General features: G+C 35.9%; 2 protein-coding genes across 2 annotated transcripts; both read left to right on the top strand.

The window, feature by feature from the left end:
* The first annotated feature begins 5,200 nt into the window (after positions 1-5,200).
* On the top strand, positions 5,201-8,811 carry LOC139325005 (vomeronasal type-2 receptor 26-like). Its single transcript, XM_070954793.1, has 4 exons — positions 5,201-5,869; positions 6,330-6,557; positions 7,655-7,781; positions 7,913-8,811. Exons 1-4 carry the CDS (start codon positions 5,201-5,203, stop codon positions 8,809-8,811), a joined length of 1,923 nt encoding a protein of 640 aa, XP_070810894.1.
* Positions 8,812-14,202: 5,391 nt separating this feature from the next.
* On the top strand, positions 14,203-17,813 carry LOC139325006 (vomeronasal type-2 receptor 26-like). The gene is made up of 4 exons (XM_070954794.1): positions 14,203-14,871; positions 15,332-15,559; positions 16,657-16,783; positions 16,915-17,813. The coding sequence occupies exons 1-4, from the start codon at positions 14,203-14,205 to the stop codon at positions 17,811-17,813; spliced, it is 1,923 nt and encodes a 640-aa protein (XP_070810895.1).
* The last annotated feature ends 2,016 nt before the right edge of the window (positions 17,814-19,829 follow it).

The raw sequence follows: 19,829 nt of genomic DNA, 5'->3' as shown, positions 1-19,829 counted from the left end.
TCATGTTCCTGCATTTCCATCATTGTCCAAGATTCTTTAACCTAATCCATTCTCCCTTTCAACACTCCTGTTGAACTTGACCTTGATGTAGTTTTCTTAGTTGCTATTAGGATATTTCAGATATTGACTCCAAATATGTCCAATATTTGCAGTGACATTTTCCTGGGTTCTACACTTTCAATTCCTAAAGCACTATACAAATATAGTAAAAAGCTGACTACCATTTTATGAATATATATTTAATACAGTGTTATAGGATATTAGGTAGGATTTGTTGTGGTTCTTTTAAATGTGATATACATTGAGTTTGTGAATCCTGCATATTTAACCATCTTTTTTTTTAAAAAAAAGGATTTCATACTGGGTCATAACCATTTACTCTCTACCCATAAATCTATTTCCACTGTAAACTATTATCAAGATTAATAAAATGGGAAATTTATTGAAATGAAATTTTGCCAGGCAAAAAACAACAACACCATACAATCCTAGAAAGCATTAATAGATGGATAGAATCAAGATCACATGAAGTTCTAGTATCACTTTACAAAGCCTTAGTAAAACCACACTTGGAAAATTGTATCCAGAATGATTAGGAGCTGGAGGCTAAAACATATGAACAACACTTAGCAACCTAGAACTAAGGATAAATTTCCTAACGGTGAGTGAAATCAACTAATGGAATAGCTTCCCTTCAGAAGTTGAGGGTGCTTCATCACTGAAAGCTTTGAAGAAGAGACTGGATAACCAATTGTTTGAAATGGTATAGGATCTCCTGCTCAGTGGGGAGGGGTGTGTGGACCAGAAGACCTCCAAGTTCCTTTCCAACTCTATTATTTTATGTTCTTTGTATTCTTACTTCTGTCTCACCCTTTGTTCAAAATGTATACTGACTATTGACCATAATAAAGAACCTGGCATTTTTCAAGAAAATCAAATATGAAATTCAGCCCAAATCCTAGAACAACTGTGCATCGCTATCTGATTGAAGGAGATATCACAAACATGAAACTACTTGGGGGGAAACGGTTTTCCTGTAGACTGGAGGAATTTGGTTTCACGTGCTGCCTGCATCCCTCGGATAGGCATCTCTTGTTTGCAGGGCTGGGTTTCTGGCATGGCCAGTGGTTGGGGACCTCTGCTTTAAGTTACGTTAAAGTGTTTGCAATAGAATATATGAAACTTCGGTACCAGGAATCTTTTGAAGATTTTTAGGGCTCTTAAGGTACTTTAAAAAAAAATTCTGCATTGTTACTCCTTGAAAAAAAATGCATACAATAAATGACTGATACCTACTGGATCTGCTCATATTCTGTCTTGTAGAAAAATTGGTAGAAAATAAATGCTTCAATAAAAACTTTCAACCATTTCAAGAACCAAGCATATATTTTATTAAAAATCTCTCTTATGTAACTTTCATTGGTATTTGGTCACTTAAAAAAAAGAGTTGAACCATTAGCCAATTATTATCTCATCAAAACAAAATAATTATCTCCTACAGGAATCACCATGTTTTTTCCTAGCTAGACCAAAATACCAAAGGCTGCCCAGAAGAGAATTGATATTCAGTAACAGTCAATCTCTCAGCATGCATATAAAGAAACACTTGACCACAGGAGGTTTGGCACAAGGGTAATAATGGCTCTGTCAGATTCACTGCTTCAGGTTTCTACCCTCTGTTTTCTTCTGCCAGAGTATCTGTTCAAATCCTGGCAGTATACAAGATACAAATTTGGACTCACATAGATCTTCAAGTAGAAAATGATAAATTTTTCTCATTAGGTGCATTCTCAGATATAAACCTTGGCTCAATTTTTAGATGAAGGATTGGATTATATGTACTTCCCAATCGGTAGGATGGAGGGGAAAACATTTTCACAATAACAAAAGCATGAAGATGTTTCTTGTGATGCTTTTGGTACACAAAGTAGCTACTCTGGAATGCCCTGCAAGTGATGCTCTCCTTGTTCCACATGAGTGGTACCAGCCTGGAGACATCATCATTGGTGGGATGGCATCTCACTTCGGTTACCACCTTTATGAAATTAAATTCAGTGAAAATCCTTCTAGGAAACCTTTTGACATGCCAAAGTAAGAATGTTTTTTCTCTAGCTAATCTTACCCAGATTTTCAAAAATCCTTTATATGACTAAAAGTTCTTTGTGCATAAATGTAGGGTTTTTAATATCATTATGCCTTTTCTTTGTTTGAATTCTATCTGGTTATGAAAGAGGAAATTACCCTTTTTTCGTTCTATTAAAGTCTTTCACAATTTCAGATCAAGAAGTTCTATTTGAACATTTTCTAAGGGAAAGATAATTTTAGAAAGGTTTGACATTCTCTCTCCTCACAAAACATACATACAGTAAGTAAATAATACCTGGAGTATTTTGATTTTCCCCCACCTCCTTTTTCTCACATATATATATCTAGTTGGTATTGTCTCTGTCAGTACTGCTGACTGGTTTAATATATCATCATCATCATCATCATGAATGGAAAAGTCAAAGAGTCAATGCAAAAGGGATACATCAGGAGGGTCTGCAAAATATTAAAATCAAAGCTGAATGCCGGAAACATAATTAAACCATTAATACATGGGCAGTCCCAGTGATATGATACTCAGCTGGAATCATCAACTGGACTGTGGCTGAACTGGAAAACCTGGACTGGAAAATGCGCAAACTTTTGAATATGTACCACACTTTAAATCCACAAAGTGACATCGCCAGGTTGTACCTGCCAAGGAAAATAGGGGGCAGAGGACTGTTGCAAATCCATCAAACTGTAGAAGAAGAAAAACAAAGTTTGAATGATTATGTGAACCAAAGTACAGAAAAATTGCTGCAGACTGTGAAAATGGAGAACATTATAAAAAAAAACAGAAACAAAGGCAAAATATAAGGAAAAGCAGCTGGATGACAGATTAAATAGATGGAAAACCAAAGCTTTGCATGGACAGCACTTGAAAAACATTGAAGGAAAATGTGATGACAATTTTACATGGGCATGGCTTAAGATGGAAACCATCAAGAAAGACATGGAAGCTTTAATACTCGCTGCTCAAGAAGAAGCACTGCAAACTAATGTCATGAAAGCAAAGATACAAAAATCCACTGACAATCCAAACTGCCGACTTTGCAACAACAAAGTCGAAACTGTTTCACATTTAATATATGAATGCAACAAAATTGCACAAACTGATTACAAAGCTAGACACGACCGAGTTGCTAAATTAATCCACTGGTCATTATGTAAAAAATAAGACTTACCTATATTCAAAAAGTCATGGGAACATAAAGTGGAAAACATTATAGAAAATGATAAGGTGAAGATCTTGTGGGACTTTTGAATACAGATGGATCGTCACTTGGAACAAAACACGCCAGATATCACAGTTGTCGAAAACTGAAACGTACAATTTATTGACATCATGGTACCAGGAGACGCCAGAGTCAAAGAAAAAGAACTGGGAAAAGTCATGAAATATTGTGACCTGGCCATCGAAAGTACACGGCTATGGATGAAACACATAACCGTCATACCCATTGTCATCAGGGCACTTGGTACCACATCCAAGAATTTTATAAGATACATGAACAAATTACAGCTTCCTGCAATAACACCAGCGGAACTGCAAAAAACTGTGCTACTTGGAACATCGTACATCTTAAGATGGTACTTGGTTGATACCTAGGATGCTGGCAGCAACCCGTATCAACCATTAGCACCAGTTAATGGTATTTGTGATGCATTTTTGAATGTTCTGTAGACCGAGTTTAATAATAATAATAATAATAATAATAATAATAATAATAATAATAATAATAATAATCTGTTCATATACCAATTTCTGAAAATCTCTTAGAAAATAAATATAGCACGTCGAAAAAAGTCAGTACTTTTATTTGTTGCAGTATGTATCTGTTGCAATACTGTATGAAAAGAAAAATAAAATTATCAATAAAGGAGAATATTTTAGTTCGGGGTTGAAATGAGGGATTATTGCTGCTCTCTGACATTAATTGTTTTCTTGCAGTCATTTCATTATCCAAACTAGATAACATCATCAGTGCCAGACAGTGATGATATTATCTAGTTTGGGTTGGGGATTATGTTACCGTCTTTTGGTAAAGAAACATCTACAAGAAAGCAACCAAACTCTGACAGCACCAATGACCACACTGTAGAAATTAAGAATTTTAGAAAGGCTATTTTCTTTCTATTACCATCACAGAAAGAAATGTTTGTTCTTTATCCAGAAATGGTGCTACCTTATGAGAATTGTCAGCTTACATTTTCAACTGGGGTATTTAAAATATTTGCAGTGTAATCACCAAATTTCATCAACATGTCCTTGCCTTGGCCTTTGCTGTGAAGGAGATCAATGAAGACTCCCAGATCTTACCTAACATCACTCTTGGGTTCCACATCTATGACAGTTATTGCAATGCAAGGATGACCTATCGCACCACTCTGGACCTGCTTTTCAAATCCCAGGAATTTGTCCCTAACTACAAATGTGTTAGCCAGAAGAATCTCATGGCAATCATTGGAGGATTAGATTTTGACACATCATCTTACATAGCTGAAATTATAGACTTGTTCAAGATTCCACAAGTAAGTTCTGAAGGGGTTGGGAAGAACATTCTTAATATTGTTGTTATGGAACAATTAATGGGCATCAAAGATTAATCTCAGGTTTGTATTAAGATGTTCTACATGGCAAAAGGTCTCCTACTTAGCATTCTTTTCTGAAACTACAATGCCAGTTACAAGAAGTGAGTATGAGGGCCATAGCTGACAGAATATTTGAATTGCTTCTATTAAAACAATTGATCTCTTATATGTGCTTGAAGTAATTCCAAGAAATTCCTTTCTACGTTAATATTTAGAAGAATTCTAGGAAAAAATGTTATATAAGAAAATGTTATATATGGATATATGAGAAAACTAGAGTGGGAAAAAATTGATTCAATTTAATAATTGAACAGAATCCTATTCCATTTTCTTGCAGCTGACATATGGCTCATTAGCCAAGGAGAAATTTCAGACTAATAAATTCTCTTCACTTTATTTCATGGTCCCCAAAGAGGACCATCAATACATTGGAATCATCCAGCTGCTTCATCATTTCAGGTGGACATGGATTGGGATTTTTGCTGTTGATAGCAATAATGGAGAAAATTTCTTACAGAAAATGCAGCCCTTAGTTTCACAGAATGGAATATGTTTATCATTTATTCAAAGGATTTCACAACTTGCCCATTTGGAAGATTCCGAAGAAACTTTTCAAATTATTGCCATCCATATGATGAATAGCAAATCCAATGCATTTCTTGTCTATGGAGAATCCTGGACAATTATGTCCCTAAGATTTGTCAGATTTATGATAGATCCTGAGAGCAAGGAAATTGAATTATTTAGAAAGGTGTGGATTATGACTGCGCAGATTGATTTCATATTATCAGGATTTCAAATCACGTGGGATCTCCAGATGTTCCATGGGGCTATTTCCTTCAATGCTCATTCATTATCTGTTGTGGGTTTCAAGGAATTTCTTCAGACCGTAAATCCTCTTTCAGTCTACAGAAATGGGTTTCTGCATGAATTTTGGGAACAATCATTTGACTGTTCATTTCCAAAATCAGAGTTACAGGATATGCACAGTAAGAAATGCACTGGGCAGAAACTGGAGGATCTTCCTGAGCCTGTCTTTGAAATGGAAATGACTGGCCAAAGCTACGGTATCTACAATGGTGTTTATGCTGTGGCTCATGCTTTGCAAGCATTACTGATGCTGAGTTATAATACGAAAAAAAATATAATGAGTAAAAAACCTGAAAATCCAGATATCCAGGCTTGGCAGGTATTGTCTCTGCATTGGACAGTTTTATTGCAATGAGCAGTTTGATGTAGAATTGTGTTTTGAATGCATTGTGGAATTTTTTTAAAAAATATTTTCTCTGTGTGGAATCAAGTTAACCGTGAGAAAGAACCTCAAAATTGTGAGAAAAATTAATTTGTTGGACAGCTTGCACTCAGAACTTATGAGTGTTCCATCACTGGGAATTTTTATGATGAGATTGGACAACCATTTGTCTGAAACGATCTCCTCTTTAAGTAGGGAGTTGCACTAGAAAACGTCCAAAGTCCTTCTAATTCTGTTATTCCATTCTGCACAGAATAGATAAAGAAAATCTGATTTGTGTTATAATTGTACATATTATAGGAATTGAAAAAAACGAGTGAGGGAAACTTGAATCTGATGGTCTCCTCTCTACAATCATGCTTTCAACTCTTTCTCTTTTTTATTCTTTTTCATATAGCTCCATTCATTTCTTCATGGCATTTCTTTCAACAATTCAGCTGGGGAGGGAGTGTCCCTGAATGAGAAAGGGGAAGCAACTGGCGGATTCGACATCATCAACTTGATCACCTTTCCAAACAGATCCTTTCAGAGAGTTAGAGTTGGAGAGATGGATCTACAGGCTCCAAAAGGAAAGGAATTATTCATTGATGAAGATTTAGTTGAATGGCACCCAGGTTTTAACCAGGTATCGAATTAGTGAATCCACCATGCCTTAATCCATTTTGATCCCATATTGAACACAGTTTCTTTAGAAATCCAATTTCTGTATTTTTTTAATAAACAATGGGATGTTCTTTCAAATGTTGTGGATGATCAAGGATTCCTCAAATTGACAAACATGACATTACAATGTATAGAATTCAGAGTTTACTTTATTGATTAGCCTTTGGGCCAAATGAAAGTGCAGAGTTCCATAAAAATTATTACTAAAATCTGATAAAAACAATTTAAAATGGAATTGGATAAAATACAATTTAAAATGAAATTGGAATAAAATACAGTTTAAAATGATAGCTTTGATTAGCCTCTAGGTCATGTCAAAGAACAAGGTGCAAACACATATCGCCAATAAAATCTTAGACAAACAATTTAAAATAAGAGTAGGGTAAAATACAATCGTTATAGACTAAGATACAATATAATTTAATACATAAATATATAAAATAGAATAAAATGACGTAAAATTATATTACCATTCAGGCCTCGACAGCCACCCTTACAATCTACCCCAATCAGTCCCATGTTTGCAGATCTCAACTGAACCATTTTGTTTAAGTACTTTGCTGTGTTAAATGTTATTTTCAGGCTCTGGACGCACATAAAGTAAGTTGTTTTGATATGGGGATCCCAATGGGTCATTCCTTTGGTATATGGACCAAAGTACCTGTCTCTCACCCCCTTATACAAGCAACAGTCAAATAGGATGTGAGCCTGGTCTTCTACCTCTGCCACTCTGCAAATGCAGAAACGGTCATTGTAGGGTATAGAATTTTACAATGTAAAAGCCAGGATTGCATATTTGGTGGGAATTTCCACTTGAAATCACAAGAGTGGCCATGTTTCCATGATATTGTCACCATGTGTACTTATTTATTTACCCGCCTCTTCAGACAGGAGCTTTTTTATATCATTATAATTTCTACATTATTTTAAGTTGTTGATGAAGTTATTACATTCTGCATCCTTTTGGGAAGTCCATAATGGTGTTATCCCATTAAGGAGAAAATTCAGAAACTCTTTTAAAAACATTCCTTTTCAAAACATTTTCATGTTTCTCATCAGGTTCTTCCGATTTCTCAATGTAATGACCCTTGTTTCCCTGGATCCAGGAAGAAAGGGATTGAGGGAAATCAGTTCTGCTGCTTTGACTGTGTTCCATGCCCTGAAGGGAAGATTTCAGATCAAAATGGTAGGATTGCAATTCTACCACATTTCATTAGCCTTAAGCAAACTTCAATAAACTACATGGGTGCATAAAGATAATGTGATTTTCAATAATTTAGAAAGTCTAGATGACAATTTCCTTGATTTTCCTTCCAGATATGGATGACTGTTTTCCATGTTCAGAAGATCATTATCCCAATAAAGAAAAGAAAGGCTGTATCCTGAAACCGGTGGTGTTTCTAACATTTGAAGAACCGTTAGGAATTGGTTTAGCCTCAGCAGCTCTTGGTTTATTCTTCCTGACATCTTGGGTACTTCGAACTTTTTTTAAGCACAGGGATACTCCTATTGTCAAAGCCAACAACCGGTCCCTCACCTACATCCTGCTTGTCTCTCTTCAGCTCTGTTTTCTCTCCTCTTTCTTCTTCCTTAGCCGGCCTGGCAAAGTAATCTGCCTTCTTCGACAATCAATGTTTGGCATCACTTTCTCAGTGGCCATTTCTAGTGTTCTGGCCAAAACCATCATTGTGGTTGTGGCTTTCATGGCCACGAAACCAGGATCTCAGATGAGGAGATGGGTGGGGAAAAGATTGTCTTTTTGTATTGTCCTTTCTTGCTCTCTCTTCCAGGTATGTATTTGTATTCTTTGGTTGTCAACATCTCCTCCATTCCCTGATTTGGACATGCACTCAGAGCACCAAGAAACGATTTTACAGTGCAATGAAGGGTCAGCTTTCTTTTTCTACTGTGTCTTGGGCTACATGGGTATCTTGGCTATTGCCAGCTTTATTGTAGCTTTTCTTGCCCGTAAATTACCTGACAGCTTTAACGAAGCCAAGTTCATCACCTTCAGCATGTTGGCCTTTTGCAGTGTTTGGATCTCTTTCTTTCCAGCCTATCTGAGCACAAAAGGAAAAGCCATGGTAGCTGTGGAGGTCTTCTCCATCTTGTCCTCCAGTGTTGCATTACTGGGATGCATATTCCTCCCAAAATGCTACATCATTGTTTTCCGGCCTGACCTCAACTACAGGGAGAACCTCACAAAGAGAAATTAGTACATCATGTGATCTTTTTTTCTAGGTAAAATTGCTGAAAAAAAGAATAAAAAACTGTTTACAGTCTACAGGAAGTATACATAAAACCTATAGGAACATAGTTTTGTTTTGTTTTTCTGTCAAGGAAGGATTTATGTAGGGTATTTAAGATTTATTCATATTTAAACCCATTCCAAAGTAAGTGCTCATGTTCCTGCATTTCCATCATTGTCCAAGATTCTTTAACCTAATCCATTCTCCCTTTCAACACGCCTGTTGAACTTGACTTTGATCTAGTTTTCTTTTCTTGCTATTAGGATATTTCAGATATTGACTCCAAATATGTCCAATATTTGCAGTGACATTTTCCTGGGTTCTACACTTTCAATTCCTAAAGCACTATACAAATATAGTCAAAAGCTGACTACCATTTTATGAATATATATTTAATACAGTGTTATAGGATATTAGGTAGGATTTGTTGTGGTTCTTTTAAATGTGATATACATTGAGTTTGTGAATCCTGCATATTTAACCATCTTTTTTTTTAAAAAAAAGGATTTCATTCTGGGTCATAACCATTTACTCCCTACCCATAAATCTATTTCCACTGTAAACTGTTATCAGATATGAATAATATGGGAAATTTATTGAAATGAAATTTTGCCAGGCAAAAAACAACAACACCATACAATCCTAGAAAGCATTAATAGATGGATAGAATCAAGATCACATGAAGTTCTAGTATCACTTTACAAAGCCTTAGTAAAACCACACTTGGAAAAATGTATCCAGAATGATTAGGAGCTGGAGGCTAAAACATATGAACAACGCTTAGCAACCTAGAACTAAGGATAAATTTCCTAACAGTGAGTGAAATCAACTAATGGAATAGCTTCCCTTCAGAAGTTGAGGGTGCTTCATCACTGGAAGCTTTGAAAAAGGGACTGGACAACCAATTGTTTGAAATGGTATAGGATCTCCTGCTCAGTGGGGAGGGGTGTGTGGACGAGAAGACCTCCAAGTTCCTTTCCAACTCTATTATTTTATGTTCTTTGTATTCTTACTTCTGTCTCACCCTTTGTTCAAAATGTATACTGACTATTGACCATAATAAAGAACCTGGCATTTTTCAAGAAAATCAAATATGAAATTCAGCCCAAATCCTAGAACAACTGTGCATCGCTATCTGATTGAAGGAGATATCACAAACATGAAACTACTTGGGGGGAAACGGTTTTCCTGTAGACTGGAAGAATTTGGTTTCACGTGCTGCCTGCATCCCTCGGATAGGCATCTCTTGTTTGCAGGGCTGGGTTTCTGGCATGGCCAGTGGTTGGGGACCTCTGCTTTAAGTTACGTTAAAGTGTTTGCAATAGAATATATGAAACTTCGGTACCAGGAATCTTTTGAAGATTTTTAGGGCTCTTAAGGTACTTTTAAAAAAAATTCTGCATTGTTACTCCTTGAAAAAAAATGCATACAATAAATGACTGATACCTACTGGATCTGCTCATATTCTGTCTTGTAGAAAAATTGGTAGAAAATAAATGCTTCAATAAAAACTTTCAACCATTTCAAGAACCAAGCATATATTTTATTAAAAATCTCTCTTATGTAACTTTCATTGGTATTTGGTCACTTAAAAAAAAGAGTTGAACCATTAGCCAATTATTATCTCATCAAAACAAAATAATTATCTCCTACAGGAATCACCATGTTTTTTCCTAGCTAGACCAAAATACCAAAGGCTGCCCAGAAGAGAATTGATATTCAGTAACAGTCAATCTCTCAGCATGCATATAAAGAAACACTTGACCACAGGAGGTTTGGCACAAGGGTAATAATGGCTCTGTCAGATTCATTGCTTCAGGTTTCTACCCTTTGTTTTCTTCTGCCAGAGTATCTGTTCAAATCCTGGCAGTATACAAGATACAAATTTGGACTCACATAGATCTTCAAGTAGAAAATGATAATTTTTTCTCATTAGGTGCATTCTCAGATATAAACCTTGGCTCAATCTTTAGATGAAGGATTGGATTATATGTATTTCCCAATCGGTAGGATGGAGGGGAAAACGTTTTCACAATAACAAAAGCATGAAGATGTTTCTTGTGATGCTTTTGGTACACAAAGTAGCTACTCTGGAATGCCCTGCAAGTGATGCTCTCCTTGTTCCACATGAGTGGTACCAGCCTGGAGACATCATCATTGGTGGGATGGCATCTCACTTCGGTTACCACCTTTATGAAATTACATTTAGTGAAAATCCTTCTAGGAAACCTTATGACATGCCAAAGTAAGAATTTTTTTTCTCTAGCTAATCTTACCCAGATTTTCAAAAATCCTTTATATGACTAAAAGTTCTTTGTGCATAAATGTAGGGTTTCTAATATCATTATGCCTTTTCTTTGTTTCAATTGTATCCAGTTATGAAAGAGGAAATTACCCTTTTTTCGTTCTATTAAAGTCTTTCACAATTTCAGATCAAGAAGTTCTATTTGAACATTTTCTAAGGGAAAGATAATTTTAGAAAGGTTTGACATTCTCTCTCCTCACAAAACATACATACAGTAAGTAATACCTGGAGTATTTTGATTCCCCCCCTCCTTTTTCTCACTTCTATATATATATATATCTAGTTTGTATTGTCTCTGTCAGTACTGCTGACTGGTTTAATATATCATCATCATCATCATCATCATCATGAATGGAAAAGTCAAAGAGTCAATGCAAAAGGAATACATCAGGAGGGTCTGCAAAATATTAAAATCAAAGCTGAATGCTGGAAACATAATTAAACCATTAATACATGGGTAGTCCCAGGGATATGATACTCATCTGGAATCATCAACTGGACTGTGGCTGAACTGGAAAACCTAGACTGGAAAATGCGCAAACTTTTGAATATGTACCACACTTTACATCCACAAAGTGACATCGCCAGGTTGTACCTGCCAAGGAAAATAGTGGGTAGAGGACTGTTGCAAATCCATCAAACAGTGGAAGAAGAAAAACAAAGTTTGAATGATTACATGAACCAAAGTACAGAAAAATTGCTGTAAGCTGTAAAAATGGAGAACATTATAAAAAAAAACAGAAACAAAGGCAAAATATAAGGAAAAGCAGCTGGATGACAGATTAAATAGATGGAAAACCAAAGCTTTGCATGGACAGCACTTGAAAAACATTGAAGGAAAATGTGATGACAATTTTACATGGGCATGGCTTAAGATGGAAACCATCAAGAAAGACATGGAAGCTTTAATACTCGCTGCTCAAGAAGAAGCACTGCAAACTAATGTCATGAAAGCAAAGATACAAAAATCCACTGACAATCCAAACTGCCGACTTTGCAACAACAAAGTCGAAACTGTTTCACATTTAATATATGAATGCAACAAAATTGCACAAACTGATTACAAAGCTAGACACGACCGAGTTGCTAAATTAATCCACTGGTCATTATGTAAAAAATAAGACTTACCTATATTCAAAAAGTCATGGGAACATAAAGTGGAAAACATTATAGAAAATGATAAGGTGAAGATCTTGTGGGACTTTTGAATACAGATGGATCGTCACTTGGAACAAAACACGCCAGATATCACAGTTGTCGAAAACTGAAACGTACAATTTATTGACATCATGGTACCAGGAGACGCCAGAGTCAAAGAAAAAGAACTGGGAAAAGTCATGAAATATTGTGACCTGGCCATCGAAAGTACACGGCTATGGATGAAACACATAACCGTCATACCCATTGTCATCAGGGCACTTGGTACCACATCCAAGAATTTTATAAGATACATGAACAAATTACAGCTTCCTGCAATAACACCAGCGGAACTGCAAAAAACTGTGCTACTTGGAACATCGTACATCTTAAGATGGTACTTGGTTGATACCTAGGATGCTGGCAGCAACCCGTATCAACCATTAGCACCAGTTAATGGTATTTGTGATGCATTTTTGAATGTTCTGTAGACCGAGTTTAATAATAATAATAATAATAATAATAATAATAATAATAATAATAATAATCATCTGTTCATATACCAATTTCTGAAAATCTCTTAGAAAATAAATATAGCACGTCGAAAAAAGTCAGTACTTTTATTTGTTGCAGTATGTATCTATTGCAATACTGTATGAAAAGAAAAATAAAATTATCAATAAAGGAGAATATTTTAGTTCGGGGTTGAAATGAGGGATTATTGCTGCTCTCTGACATTAATTGTTTTCTTGCAGTCATTTCATTATCCAAACTAGATAACATCATCAGTGCCAGACAGTGATGATATTATCTAGTTTGGGTTGGGGATTATGTTACCGTCTTTTGGTAAAGAAACATCTACAAGAAAGCAACCAAACTCTGACAGCACCAATGACCACACTGTAGAAATTAAGAATTTTAGAAAGGCTATTTTCTTTCTATTACCATCACAGAAAGAAATGTTTGTTCTTTATCCAGAAATGGTGCTACCTTATGAGAATTGTCAGCTTACATTTTCAACTGGGGTATTTAAAATATTTGCAGTGTAATCACCAAATTTCATCAACATGTCCTTGCCTTGGCCTTTGCTGTGAAGGAGATCAATGAAGACTCCCAGATCTTACCTAACATCACTCTTGGGTTCCACATCTATGACAGTTATTGCAATGCAAGGATGACCTATCGCACCACTCTGGACCTGCTTTTCAAATCCCAGGAATTTGTCCCTAACTACAAATGTGTTAGCCAGAAGAATCTCATGGCAATCATTGGAGGATTGGATTTTGACACATCATCTTACATAGCTGAAATTATAGACTTGTTCAAGATTCCACAAGTAAGTTCTGAAGGGGTTGGGAAGAACATTCTTAATATTGTTGTTATGGAACAATTAATGGGCATCAAAGATTAATCTCAGGTTTGTATTAAGATGTTCTACATGGCAAAAGGTCTCCTACTTAGCATTCTTTTCTGAAACTACAATGCCAGTTACAAGAAGTGAGTATGAGGGCCATAGCTGACAGAATATTTGAATTGCTTCTATTAAAACAATTGATCTCTTATATGTGCTTGAAGTAATTCCAAGAAATTCCTTTCTACGTTAATATTTAGAAGAATTCTAGGAAAAAATGTTATATAAGAAAATGTTATATATGGATATATGAGAAAACTAGAGTGGGAAAAAATTGATTCAATTTAATAATTGAACAGAATCCTATTCCATTTTCTTGCAGCTGACATATGGCTCATTAGCCAAGGAGAAATTTCAGACTAATAAATTCTCTTCACTTTATTTCATGGTCCCCAAAGAGGACCATCAATACATTGGAATCATCCAGCTGCTTCAACATTTCAGGTGGACATGGATTGGGATTTTTGCTGTTGATAGCAATAATGGAGAAAATTTCTTACAGAAAATGCAGCCCTTAGTTTCACAGAATGGAATATGTTTATCATTTATTCAAAGGATTTCACAACTTGCCCATTTGGAAGATTCCGAAGAAACTTTTCAAATTATTGCCATCCATATGATGAATAGCAAATCCAATGCATTTCTTGTCTATGGAGAATCCTGGACAATTATGTCCCTAAGATTTGTCAGATTTATGATAGATCCTGAGAGCAAGGAAATTGAATTATTTAGAAAGGTGTGGATTATGACTGCGCAGATTGATTTCATATTATCAGGATTTCAAATCACGTGGGATCTCCAGATGTTCCATGGGGCTATTTCCTTCAATGCTCATTCATTATCTGTTGTGGGTTTCAAGGAATTTCTTCAGACCGTAAATCCTCTTTCAGTCTACAGAAATGGGTTTCTGCATGAATTTTGGGAACAATCATTTGACTGTTCATTTCCAAAATCAGAGTTACAGGATATGCACAGTAAGAAATGCACTGGGCAGAAACTGGAGGATCTTCCTGAGCCTGTCTTTGAAATGGAAATGACTGGCCAAAGCTACGGTATCTACAATGGTGTTTATGCTGTGGCTCATGCTTTGCAAGCATTACTGATGCTGAGTTATAATACGAAAAAAAATATAATGAGTAAAAAACCTGAAAATCCAGATATCCAGGCTTGGCAGGTATTGTCTCTGCATTGGACAGTTTTATTGCAATGAGCAGTTTGATGTAGAATTGTGTTTTGAATGCATTGTGGAATTTTTTTAAAAAATATTTTCTCTGTGTGGAATCAAGTTAACCGTGAGAAAGAACCTCAAAATTGTGAGAAAAATTAATTTGTTGGACAGCTTGCACTCAGAACTTATGAGTGTTCCATCACTGGGAATTTTTATGATGAGATTGGACAACCATTTGTCTGAAACGATCTCCTCTTTAAGTAGGGAGTTGCACTAGAAAACGTCCAAAGTCCTTCTAATTCTGTTATTCCATTCTGCACAGAATAGATAAAGAAAATCTGATTTGTGTTATAATTGTACATATTATAGGAATTGAAAAAAACGAGTGAGGGAAACTTGAATCTGATGGTCTCCTCTCTACAATCATGCTTTCAACTCTTTCTCTTTTTTATTCTTTTTCATATAGCTCCATTCATTTCTTCATGGCATTTCTTTCAACAATTCAGCTGGGGAGGGAGTGTCCCTGAATGAGAAAGGGGAAGCAACTGGCGGATTCGACATCATCAACTTGATCACCTTTCCAAACAGATCCTTTCAGAGAGTTAGAGTTGGAGAGATGGATCTACAGGCTCCAAAAGGAAAGGAATTATTCATTGATGAAGATTTAGTTGAATGGCACCCAGGTTTTAACCAGGTATCGAATTAGTGAATCCACCATGCCTTAATCCATTTTGATCCCATATTGAACACAGTTTCTTTAGAAATCCAATTTCTGTATTTTTTTAATAAACAATGGGATGTTCTTTCAAATGTTGTGGATGATCAAGGATTCCTCAAATTGACAAACATGACATTACAATGTATAGAATTCAGAGTTTACTTTATTGATTAGCCTTTGGGCCAAATGAAAGTGCAGAGTTCCATAAAAATTATTACTAAAATCTGATAAAAACAATTTAAAATGGAATTGGATAAAATACAATTTAAAATGAAATTGGAATAAAATACAGTTTAAAATGATAGCTTTGATTAGCCTCTAGGTCATGTCAAAGAACAAGGTGCAAACACATATCGCCAATAAAATCTTAGACAAACAATTTAAAATAAGAGTAGGGTAAAATACAATCGTTATAGACTAAGATACAATATAATTTAATACATAAATATATAAAATAGAATAAAATGACGTAAAATTATATTACCATTCAGGCCTCGACAGCCACCCTTACAATCTACCCCAATCAGTCCCATGTTTGCAGATCTCAACTGAACCATTTTGTTTAAGTACTTTGCTGTGTTAAATGTTATTTTCAGGCTCTGGACGCACATAAAGTAAGTTGTTTTGATATGGGGATCCCAATGGGTCATTCCTTTGGTATATGGACCAAAGTACCTGTCTCTCACCCCCTTATACAAGCAACAGTCAAATAGGATGTGAGCCTGGTCTTCTACCTCTGCCACTCTGCAAATGCAGAAACGGTCATTGTAGGGTATAGAATTTTACAATGTAAAAGCCAGGATTGCATATTTGGTGGGAATTTCCACTTGAAATCACAAGAGTGGCCATGTTTCCATGATATTGTCACCATGTGTACTTATTTATTTACCCGCCTCTTCAGACAGGAGCTTTTTTATATCATTATAATTTCTACATTATTTTAAGTTGTTGATGAAGTTATTACATTCTGCATCCTTTTGGGAAGTCCATAATGGTGTTATCCCATTAAGGAGAAAATTCAGAAACTCTTTTAAAAACATTCCTTTTCAAAACATTTTCATGTTTCTCATCAGGTTCTTCCGATTTCTCAATGTAATGACCCTTGTTTCCCTGGATCCAGGAAGAAAGGGATTGAGGGAAATCAGTTCTGCTGCTTTGACTGTGTTCCATGCCCTGAAGGGAAGATTTCAGATCAAAATGGTAGGATTGCAATTCTACCACATTTCATTAGCCTTAAGCAAACTTCAATAAACTACATGGGTGCATAAAGATAATGTGATTTTCAATAATTTAGAAAGTCTAGATGACAATTTCCTTGATTTTCCTTCCAGATATGGATGACTGTTTTCCATGTTCAGAAGATCATTATCCCAATAAAGAAAAGAAAGGCTGTATCCTGAAACCGGTGGTGTTTCTAACATTTGAAGAACCGTTAGGAATTGGTTTAGCCTCAGCAGCTCTTGGTTTATTCTTCCTGACATCTTGGGTACTTCGAACTTTTTTTAAGCACAGGGATACTCCTATTGTCAAAGCCAACAACCGGTCCCTCACCTACATCCTGCTTGTCTCTCTTCAGCTCTGTTTTCTCTCCTCTTTCTTCTTCCTTAGCCGGCCTGGCAAAGTAATCTGCCTTCTTCGACAATCAATGTTTGGCATCACTTTCTCAGTGGCCATTTCTAGTGTTCTGGCCAAAACCATCATTGTGGTTGTGGCTTTCATGGCCACGAAACCAGGATCTCAGATGAGGAGATGGGTGGGGAAAAGATTGTCTTTTTGTATTGTCCTTTCTTGCTCTCTCTTCCAGGTATGTATTTGTATTCTTTGGTTGTCAACATCTCCTCCATTCCCTGATTTGGACATGCACTCAGAGCACCAAGAAACGATTTTACAGTGCAATGAAGGGTCAGCTTTCTTTTTCTACTGTGTCTTGGGCTACATGGGTATCTTGGCTATTGCCAGCTTTATTGTAGCTTTTCTTGCCCGTAAATTACCTGACAGCTTTAACGAAGCCAAGTTCATCACCTTCAGCATGTTGGCCTTTTGCAGTGTTTGGATCTCTTTCTTTCCAGCCTATCTGAGCACAAAAGGAAAAGCCATGGTAGCTGTGGAGGTCTTCTCCATCTTGTCCTCCAGTGCTGCATTACTGGGATGCATATTCCTCCCAAAATGCTACATCATTGTTTTCCGGCCTGACCTCAACTACAGGGAGAACCTCACAAAGAGAAATTAGTACATCATGTGATCTTTTTTTCTAGGTAAAATTGCTGAAAAAAAGAATAAAAAACTGTTTACAGTCTACAGGAAGTATACATAAAACCTATAGGAACATAGTTTTGTTTTGTTTTTCTGTCAAGGAAGGATTTATGTAGGGTATTTAAGATTTATTCATATTTAAACCCATTCCAAAGTAAGTGCTCATGTTCCTGCATTTCCATCATTGTCCAAGATTCTTTAACCTAATCCATTCTCCCTTTCAACACGCCTGTTGAACTTGACTTTGATCTAGTTTTCTTTTCTTGCTATTAGGATATTTCAGATATTGACTCCAAATATGTCCAATATTTGCAGTGACATTTTCCTGGGTTCTACACTTTCAATTCCTAAAGCACTATACAAATATAGTCAAAAGCTGACTACCATTTTATGAATATATATTTAATACAGTGTTATAGGATATTAGGTAGGATTTGTTGTGGTTCTTTTAAATGTGATATACATTGAGTTTGTGAATCCTGCATATTTAACCATCTTTTTTTTTTAAAAAAAGGATTTCATTCTGGGTCATAACCATTTACTCCCTACCCATAAATCTATTTCCACTGTAAACTGTTATCAGATATGAATAATATGGGAAATTTATTGAAATGAAATTTTGCCAGGCAAAAAACAACAACACCATACAATCCTAGAAAGCATTAATAGATGGATAGAATCAAGATCACATGAAGTTCTAGTATCACTTTACAAAGCCTTAGTAAAACCACACTTGGAAAAATGTATCCAGAATGATTAGGAGCTGGAGGCTAAAACATATGAACAACGCTTAGCAACCTAGAACTAAGGATAAATTTCCTAACAGTGAGTGAAATCAACTAATGGAATAGCTTCCCTTCAGAAGTTGAGGGTGCTTCATCACTGGAAGCTTTGAAAAAGGGACTGGACAACCAATTGTTTGAAATGGTATAGGATCTCCTGCTCAGTGGGGAGGGGTGTGTGGACGAGAAGACCTCCAAGTTCCTTTCCAACTCTATTATTTTATGTTCTTTGTATTCTTACTTCTGTCTCACCCTTTGTTCAAAATGTATACTGACTATTGACCATAATAAAGAACCTGGCATTTTTCAAGAAAATCAAATATGAAATTCAGCCCAAATCCTAGAACAACTGTGCATCGCTATCTGATTGAAGGAGATATCACAAACATGAAACTACTTGGGGGGAAACGGTTTTCCTGTAGACTGGAAGAATTTGGTTTCACGTGCTGCCTGCATCCCTCGGATAGGCATCTCTTGTTTGCAGGGCTGGGTTTCTGGCATGGCCAGTGGTTGGGGACCTCTGCTTTAAGTTACGTTAAAGTGTTTGCAATAGAATATATGAAACTTCGGTACCAGGAATCTTTTGAAGATTTTTAGGGCTCTTAAGGTACTTTTAAAAAAAATTCTGCATTGTTACTCCTTGAAAAAAAATGCATACAATAAATGACTGATACCTACTGGATCTGCTCATATTCTGTCTTGTAGAAAAATTGGTAGAAAATAAATGCTTCAATAAAAACTTTCAACCATTTCAAGAACCAAGCATATATTTTATTAAAAATCTCTCTTATGTAACTTTCATTGGTATTTGGTCACTTAAAAAAAAGAGTTGAACCATTAGCCAATTATTATCTCATCAAAACAAAATAATTATCTCCTACAGGAATCACCATGTTTTTTCCTAGCTAGACCAAAATACCAAAGGCTGCCCAGAAGAGAATTGATATTCAGTAACAGTCAATCTCTCAGCATGCATATAAAGAAACACTTGACCACAGGAGGTTTGGCACAAGGGTAATAATGGCTCTGTCAGATTCACTGCTTCAGGTTTCTACCCTTTGTTTTCTTCTGCCAGAGTATCTGTTCAAATCCTGGCAGTATACAAGATACAAATTTGGACTCACATAGATCTTCAAGTAGAAAATGATAATTTTTTCTCATTAGGTGCATTCTCAGATATAAACCTTGGCTCAATCTTTAGATGAAGGATT

Source organism: Pituophis catenifer, unplaced genomic scaffold, assembly GCF_029215685.1.
Source record: "Pituophis catenifer annectens isolate HBS135680 unplaced genomic scaffold, rPitCat1.0.hap2 SCAF_15, whole genome shotgun sequence".
Lineage (NCBI taxonomy): Eukaryota > Metazoa > Chordata > Lepidosauria > Squamata > Colubridae > Pituophis > Pituophis catenifer.
Note: the sequence above shows the minus strand (reverse complement) of the source record. Positions and strands in the feature narration are given on the sequence as shown.